Source organism: Eleginops maclovinus, chromosome 10 (assembly GCF_036324505.1).
Source record: "Eleginops maclovinus isolate JMC-PN-2008 ecotype Puerto Natales chromosome 10, JC_Emac_rtc_rv5, whole genome shotgun sequence".
In the NCBI taxonomy this organism is placed as follows: Eukaryota; Metazoa; Chordata; class Actinopteri; order Perciformes; family Eleginopidae; genus Eleginops; species Eleginops maclovinus.
The window spans coordinates 2,108,617-2,117,512 of NC_086358.1; the positions used below are offsets into that span (position 1 = coordinate 2,108,617).

Genomic DNA, 8,896 nt, shown 5'->3' on the forward strand with positions numbered 1-8,896 from the left:
AAGTGGACTTTTTTGTACTTGAGTAAAGTAGAAGTACTCAGATGTTGTACTTGAGTAAAGTAGAAGTACTCAGGTCTTGTACTTGAGTAAAGTAGAAGTACTCAGATCTTGTACTTGAGTAAAGTAGAAGTACTCAGGTCTTGTACTTGAGTAAAGTAGAAGTACTCAGATCTTGTACTTGAGTAAAGTAGAAGTACTCAGGTCTTGTACTTGAGTAAAGTAGAAGTACTCAGATCTTGTACTTGAGTAAAGTAGAAGTACTCAGATCTTGTACTTGAGTAAAGTAGAAGTACTCAGATCTTGTACTTGAGTAAAGTAGAAGTACTCAGATCTTGTACTTGAGTAAAGTAGAAGTACTCAGATCTTGTACTTGAGTAAAGTAGAAGTACTCAGGTCTTGTACTTGAGTAAAGTAGAAGTTCTCAGATCTTGTACTTGAGTAAAGTAGAAGTACTCAGATCTTGTACTTGAGTAAAGTAGAAGTACTCAGGTCTTGTACTTGAGTAAAGTAGAAGTACTCAGATCTTGTACTTGAGTAAAGTAGAAGTACTCAGATCTTGTACTTGAGTAAAGTAGAAGTACTCAGATCTTGTACTTGAGTAAAGTAGAAGTACTCAGGTCTTGTACTTGAGTAAAGTAGAAGTACTCAGATCTTGTACTTGAGTAAAGTAGAAGTACTCAGGTCTTGTACTTGAGTAAAGTAGAAGTACCAGAGTGTAGGAATACTCTGTCACAGTAAAAGTATTCTAAATGTTCCTCCAGTGAAAGTAGAAAGTACTCTCCTCTAAATGTACTTAAAGTAGCGACAGTAAAAGTAGTCATTGTCTGATTGGTCCATTTCAGAATAATATCTCTGATATGTTTTATAATGATTGATCATTAAAGTGTTCTCAGAGCTGGTAAAGGTGCAGCTAGTTTGAATGGCTTTGTATACTGCAGGGTAGCTGCTGGATTTACTGCAGGTGAACTACAGTCTGATTTAAGGGATTATATTTACCATCATTAATCCTAATCTGCCTAGCAACTAAAGGGATTAAATGAATGGAGTAGAGTAGAAGTACACAGTAGCATAACATGGAAATACTCAAGCAACTCATCTTACACCTTCTACCACTGCCTGCATCATTAGAAGTATTAATATTATGCAAAAACATTGTCAGGGTTAGTAGTCTGCAGAGAGTCGTGCTCATGCAGCCCTGGCAAAGGGACTCATTGTTAGCAGACATTAACGCTGCTCAACGTGTCATAGTGTGTGTTTTCTGGTGAGTAAAACCACTCTTTCTGCCTCAGAGTGAAACTGTTTCACTCTCCAGTGAGCAGAGGAAACATTCCCTAGTTTCTTCTTTAGTTCTCATATCTTTCTGCACAGCTTGGTTTGAGACTGAGAGTCTTCACAGGGAATTAACCACAGTATTAACACTTCCGTCTCAAAGACGTGAAGCACAGATTTATTCGGGTCGGACTGAGGGTGCAAGACGTTTAAAAATGTTCCTCTTTAAGCCGTGCACAGACTTATCATAATTCCTCTAATCGTAGTGAGATGCCAAGTGTTTAAGACTTCTTTAAAAGGCTTTATATGTGGCTGTTTGATAAACTAATACCAGTCAAAGTCAAACGTTAAGTTCAATTAAAGAGACAAAAACTAATGAGGAGGAGACCAAGAAAACAAAAATCTCTTGAATTAAACATTTGAAACTGAACTCAGATTTTTCCCAGAGAGGGCTTTCTGTGCAGCTGTGATAAGACAAACGGAAATTCGGAGGTGAGGACTAAGTAAAAGGTGTTAGTTTTGTTTTACAACAGAAATATGCGGTTCATTTAAAACAAGTAGCCGCAGAAGAACAGCAGGTGCAGGGGTGCTGGTTCTCCTGTTAGAAGATTGAAAGGCTTTATTGTCATGTACAGAGTCGTTTGGAAGTCCCAGGCCCTTCCAACAAAGCTATACTGTACAGTGATTTAAAAACTGCCTATTCTATTAATATATGGGAGCTGTAAACAGATGCAGGTATTTCAGGAAATGCATACATGGTAAAAAAAGAAAATGCTTCCTCTGCGACCTTAAGTGGTAGAAGATGTTCAAACATGTCTTCTTAATATCAGGCCTGCAGAGGAGCTGTGCATGTGGTAAAACTGTGCATAAAACTCACATATACTGTATGATATGCATTTGTTTTACATGTATATAAATGCTTGAGTCATTTAAAAACTGTCAAACTGTCAGAGACAGAGGAAGGAAATATCACACCTCACACAGAAACCTGCTCACTCAGAATAAACCTTGCAGGTGTTCACGCAAATTCAGAGACCTCCCATGAGTGAAAACCAGTCACAGCTCTGCCAGGGTGGGAACAACAAATCACTACATGTCGCCAAAAATAAAAATGTCCATATTTCAAATTTACAAGGCAGGATGCTTTTCACTGTGATTCCATTCCAAAGAAACACACACGCAGGAAGGCTTTTATAGGCAGTGTAAAGTGGTCTAACATTAGTGTGTGTGCGTCGCTGTGTGTGTGTGGGGGGATTCAACTCACAAACAAACACACACACACACACACACACACACACACACACACACACAGGGGGAAGTCCCATCACACGGTGGGTTTCTAATCAAATGATCTTGAAAACTGAGGTACAGCCGCTCTCACTCTCCTGTTCAAACCAGAGAATTTCCCAGCACTTCGACATCTGATCAGGTGAGAGACCCTCTAAATATCACCGGTAACACACAGCGGGGTGCAAAAGAAGGTGGTTATAGAAGAGGTAAACAGCCAAAATGCAGACAGTTTGTGCAGACGTTGTGAATTTGTACTGGGATTGCCACTTTATATCAATTAAAGTAGTAAATTAAAGTATTATCGTACCTTTTGAAAGCACAACACATCAGATAATGCACAGTAACGCCACATATGAGAAGCTTTTATAGTCAGATAAAGAGAAATTGCAAGAAGAGCAACAACAAAACTCAATCAGGAAATTAACAAGCAGACAAATACATGAAAAAGAGGCAAAGTAATAACATAAAGAAGGAGTTTGTGGATGTAACGCGGTGTATAAAGTTCCATTGGGGTCTGAGAGGTTGGGTGAGAGGACAGAGAGTGCTGCTCAACAGTGTGTGACGGATGTGTGTGTGGTCAGGGTTGAGTGGAGCAGAGAGGCTGACTCACTGGATTTCCTGATTATTTTATTTAATTGGTACATTATTTTAAGGGTTTAAATAATTAACTGTATAATTGCACCCCAAAAATCTCTTCTTTTTTTAATGTAATAATACTTTTATTTAAGTTAGTGTTAAAAATGAGAGAGTAGTGTTTAAAAAGGGTCTATGATGCAAGACAAGCTCTTCATAAATATAGTTAGCGTAAAGAGGCCCTATTGTGTGAGGGGCCGTGTAGGCCAAAATTCTAACTCACCTCGCACACACACTACTGAAAACACCTGGCCTTGCACACACACTGCTGAAATACTCTCACATTCACTACTGAACACCTCACACACAACTGAAAATTAAACCTCACACACACACACTGCTGAAATACTCTCACATTCACTACTGAATGTGAGTGTATTTCAGTATTCAATGTATTTCACACTCACACACACACACACACACACACACACACACAAACACACACACACACACACACACACACACACACACACACACACAACTGAAAATTAAACCTCACACACACTATTGAAATACTCTCACATTCAATACTGAAAATTGGCACACACACAGGAAAATCAAACCTCACACACACACACACACACACACACACACACACACACACACACACACACACACACACACACACACACACACACACACACACACACACACACACACACACACACACACACACACACACACACACACACGGGTTGATCACTTTGATGTTTATCAAGTAATGTGTATGGATATATTTCTAGCAATAACTCATAATGAAGACACTCTGCTTTGCTGCTGTATTCCGTGTTATCTGAACGTTGCTTTTGGAACGTTTGGTTACACACACTGGTTACTATATATGACTTACTGTCAGTAGCGGTTTTGGGCATGGGCGAAGCGGGCACTGTATAGTGCAATGTCACTGTCACACCTCGACTTGCTTCCAAATCACGCTCGGAGGGGATCTCGCCCGGGGTGTAATTCCCTGTACGACCGCCACTGCTTACTGTTAACTAACTAATGTTAACATAACTGCTGGCTGGAAGTACACAGCTTAATGTATCTTATTTACCTGGCCATTGTCCTCTCAGCCTGAGATATCATCACTTCAATAAATGGTAAAAAAAAAAGACTCAACTTCGGCTTAGTTAGCTTGTTGCTGGCTTGTTGCTGGCTTGTTGCTGGCTTGTTGCTGGCTTGTTGCTGGCTTGTTGCTGGCTTGTTGCTGGCTTGTTGCTGGCTTGTTGCTAGCTTGTTGCTAGCGTGTTGCTAGCTTGTTGCTAGCGGGTTGCTAGCTTGTTGCTAGCGGGTTGCTAGCTTGTTGCTAGCGGGTTGCTAGGTGACCTCACGAGCTGCGCTGTCGAACCGCGCGTATCAGGCAGGTGATGTAAACAAGAACACTTTCCATAGTCTGTCTAAGTTTGTGGACCGCATGGTGCTGGTTCTCTATAAGTCCATGCTGAATTGGACCTTCTGTTTCGTTATTTTTCTTCTTCTTTTTAATGGTGACTTGCAACCAGACGAGCATTATTGCCCCATACTGTATCACTGTAGTGTTGTTCTTCAATCTTTGTTTCTTCCGTTACATTACAATGACTTCAGCTACAGCAAGAATACACACACACACACACACACACACACACACACACACACACACACACACACACACACACACACACACACACACACACACACACACACACACACACACACACACACACACACACACACACACACACACACACACACACACACACACGAAAGAAATATTCTCACTTGCACAAAGCTGTCAAACGTTTTCCCAGGAACCAGCAGCTACGTCACTCAGATGTGTTGTGTGCGTCATTGATTAGCACCCCACCCACTACAACAGGTAACCGGAACTATGAAGAGGTGAAGTCCCACCCCTTTCCGGTTGATCGTTATCAAGGTTTTTGAAAAATGAATGTATTAAAGTTAATCACTATAGATTAAAAAATAATGTTGGAACCCTTTTAAATTGGGACAGTATTAAGATGTTTGTTAATTCAAAGCCAAAGTGTGATTTCAGAAACATATTTGGTCACGTGACAGCAATTAATCAATCAAAATTCTCCCCAAAATGTTAATTGTCCAATGATCTGCTTCATTCATTCTGTGTTTATCACTTAAGAAAAGGTGAAAACAAGCATTTTTCCTGGTTAATCTTCTTTAAATATTCATAAAATCTATGAAACAGTTGGGAAAAAAAACTTATTTCAAAGTTTTTAAAAAATCACATTATTTCTGTCTTTTTTCTCAAATGTAAACAGTAGGTACATTTACATTGTTCACCACAGAACTCAAATCCACCAATTTGCTCTTGTTCTATTACCCATGGCTATCAATAAATCAACAATAGCCTACTTAGTTATTCATTTCCATGCGTCTCTGTGTGTGTGTGTGTGTGTGTGTGTTGCTGTCAGTGTGGGGCCATCGGTGCTGATGGGGGGGATCTGTCCTGAGGATCAGTACAAGGACACTCTGCTCAGAAAATGTATCAGCTGTAAGACGGCATGCAAACAACGGCAAGTCATCCCCAGATGCATCAGCTACTGTGGTGAGAAAACACACACACACACACACACACACACACACACACACACACACACACACACACACACACACACACACACACACACACACACACACACACACACACACACACACACACACACACACACACACACACACACACACACACACACACACGAGAATGCAGAAAAATCCAAGTGTTTTTTACCAATAAAATCTCAATTCTCAGGAAGATTTTCTCACATTAACCTACAGGACTTTGTGTAATCATTTATAAGACTAAGGTACATTATGCACTAACTTTAGATGTTTTAAAATGCTATTTATTGTCTTAAAATCAGAGTTTTAAAGTTGCAAGGGTGATATTTGATGTGAATTGAAATGCAGCTCAATTGGATTTAGTATTTTTTCTCCACCACATCTCTTTAAAACAACTCAAATCTACATTCAAATAGTTGTTGCCCTGGCTTTAAAATGCATTGGATAAACAAGACATGAGTGTAGCCTGTCTTATAGAGATTGGAGGCATGCATTTCCTCCTGTAGGTAGCATTAGTGAACCCTGAATCCTCCCTACATCCACAACAAGTCTTCACGTGTCCTCTCCTTATTGCTCCCCCTCTATGTGTCCCTCTGTCTCAGAGAAAGCACACTGTAAAATCCTGCCTGGCCACTACTATGATCTGCTGCTGAAGAAGTGTTTGAGGTGTGCGGACGTCTGTGGAAGTCATCCTGCAGAATGCTCCCTGCACTGCCATGGTGAGTACTGACCTCCTAGATCCCAGCTTCCATTACTCAGTGGACGAAGCTTCCAGAGCACCTTCACTAGAAGGGTTAATAATGAACTCTTATGAAGGTGTATATAATTACCAATCACAGTGACTTTTTGGGGAAAGTAAGCAGCTAGATAACAAGCTATGTACAGTTGCTACAGCTAAACAGCCACTACTCCAGCTTGTCATTTGGGGGATGCTTCTGTGCAGAGATGGATGCTTGGCAGGTGGCATCGCCTCATTCTGAGATCTTCTCATCTCTCCCCCCCCCAGTTGCGAACACCAGAAAGCTCCTGGTTGAAGTCACTTCACACCCGGAGAATAACAAATGTCTCTCCGTGCCGACGGCTCTGGAGGACTCCACCATCCTGCTGTACTCGCTGGTGGCCCTCTGCATCATGCTGCTGCTCTCCAGTCTGTCTCTCGCCTTGGCCGTGTTAGTGAGGGGTGCAAAGGCCAAAACCTCCAACCAAAGGCCCAAAGAGGCCAGACAACAGCAGGGGAGGAAGGAGGTCACCCAACCAGAGAGGAGCTCCAAAGGTAAGTGTGGTTTACAAGTCAAGGCTTCAATCAGGGCTATTGTTTAGCTATGGAAAGTTATGAGGGAGACTGCAGGTGTGGAAAAGGGATAAATGTACTATAGTTTCATAACCATTTATTTAGCATTAGCATTAGCTATCTTACTTTCTTCAGGATGTACAGTTGTCATTAGACCTGTAGATTTAAACTTCCTGAACCCGCATGTTTGTAAATGACTTAAAACACGCTAAGGCGCCGACATCAGTAACAGTGATCGGTCCATTAAGATAAGAATGACTTTATTAATCCCAAACTGGGAAATGTATGTTTGTGTTCCAGCAGCATAATACAAAGCAAGGCATAGCAAATCATTAGAAATAAAAAGAAGAAATAAACAACTCTAAAGTGTAGACATCTCCAAAGAAGAAATAGAAACAGAACTAGAGAAAAGATATATACTTACAGTTGACTATGAAGGTAAATAAGTAAACCCTATTGAGTACAGATGTAGATTAAAGCTCCCCTGCCTCTCTGAAGAGCTTCTCCATCATATTTTGTGCAAACTTGATTCATTTTTGATGAAAAACAGATGACAAATGACCGGGGAATAGCTGATAGATATTGACGGCTACCATCGTTGCTAAAGATGCTATCCTTCCAAGATGGCCAGCTCATCCCAAAATTCCAATCCCTTCTTGCAGAACTTTTTTCAGCAATAGTTTGTACCAAAACATCATGCTTTCTGCACACTTCCCTCCGTCTCTCTGCAGGTTTTCAAGAAAATTCAAACCACCCCTCAGAGTTCGAGCCGACATATGACTCCAGCCCTACGGAGACCTGCGTGTGTGTTCACTGTTTCCCCGACCTGAAGGCGCTCAGCCAGGGCAACCAGAGAGCTCCTTACTCAGTGCACCAGCAGCCGTCCCTCCACAGAGCCCAGACACTAAAACCAGGACCCGTCTGGACCGAGCAGAACCTGCAGAACTGTGAACACCGGCTGCAGGAGGAGGCTGCAGTGGGATGAGGCTCACAGGTGTAACACCAGTGTTGTTTTAATACCACAACTGGGAGACGGTTTGATTCCTCTGTTGCGGCTTTAGAAACGTATGCGTGCAAATACTGGCACACATATGTACAGTGTATGCATGTCAATTATGAGTACTGTGTATTTGTTGGGTGATGGTTTGAATGAAATGATTCAGAATTGCCTTGAAGTTGCATTTCCCAGAATAACAACAAATAAAACCAGAAATATCTGCAGTAAAACTGTTCAAGTCATCTACTTTTAAAGTGTTTTTGTTCATTTTAAAACTCATCCCCATTAGATATTACCATTTAATCATTAAATATGACAAAATACAGCGAATAAGAGGCAGAAAGTGTGTACAGATATAGATTTTCTTTATTCGAGTGTCCAGTTCTTGCAGCAGTTACATGTGTGTGTGCGAGGAATGACTGACCGGTTCAGATTTACAACCCTCATAATCCACTTTGAGGCGTCTGTCTTCTCTTACATACTAACTGTACATATATACTTTTACATACATCATCAACATGTTGAAAAACATCCTATCAAACTGTGATACCCAGCTTGGACGGCATGCTGAATGCAAAGTACTGATTCAGTACACGAACATACGCTACATACGCACGACACACGTGCATACAAACAGTAACACACACACACACTTCAGTTTTTGTCTATACGCGCAATAACACATTTTATATACACACACACACACACACACACACACACACACACACACACACACACACACACACACACACACACACACACACACACACACACACACACACACACACACACACACACACACACACACACACACACACACACACACACACACACACACACAC

At 41.2% G+C, this 8,896-nt stretch overlaps 1 protein-coding gene across 1 annotated transcript; it reads left to right on the forward strand.

Moving 5' to 3' along the window:
* Positions 1–2,519: 2,519 nt before the first annotated feature.
* On the forward strand, positions 2,520–8,842 carry LOC134870420 (tumor necrosis factor receptor superfamily member 13B). The gene is made up of 5 exons (XM_063892572.1): positions 2,520–2,698; positions 5,619–5,752; positions 6,369–6,485; positions 6,773–7,039; positions 7,789–8,842. Exons 2-5 carry the CDS (start codon positions 5,638–5,640, stop codon positions 8,040–8,042), a joined length of 753 nt encoding a protein of 250 aa, XP_063748642.1. The 5' UTR covers positions 2,520–2,698; positions 5,619–5,637; the 3' UTR covers positions 8,043–8,842.
* Positions 8,843–8,896: the final 54 nt, after the last annotated feature.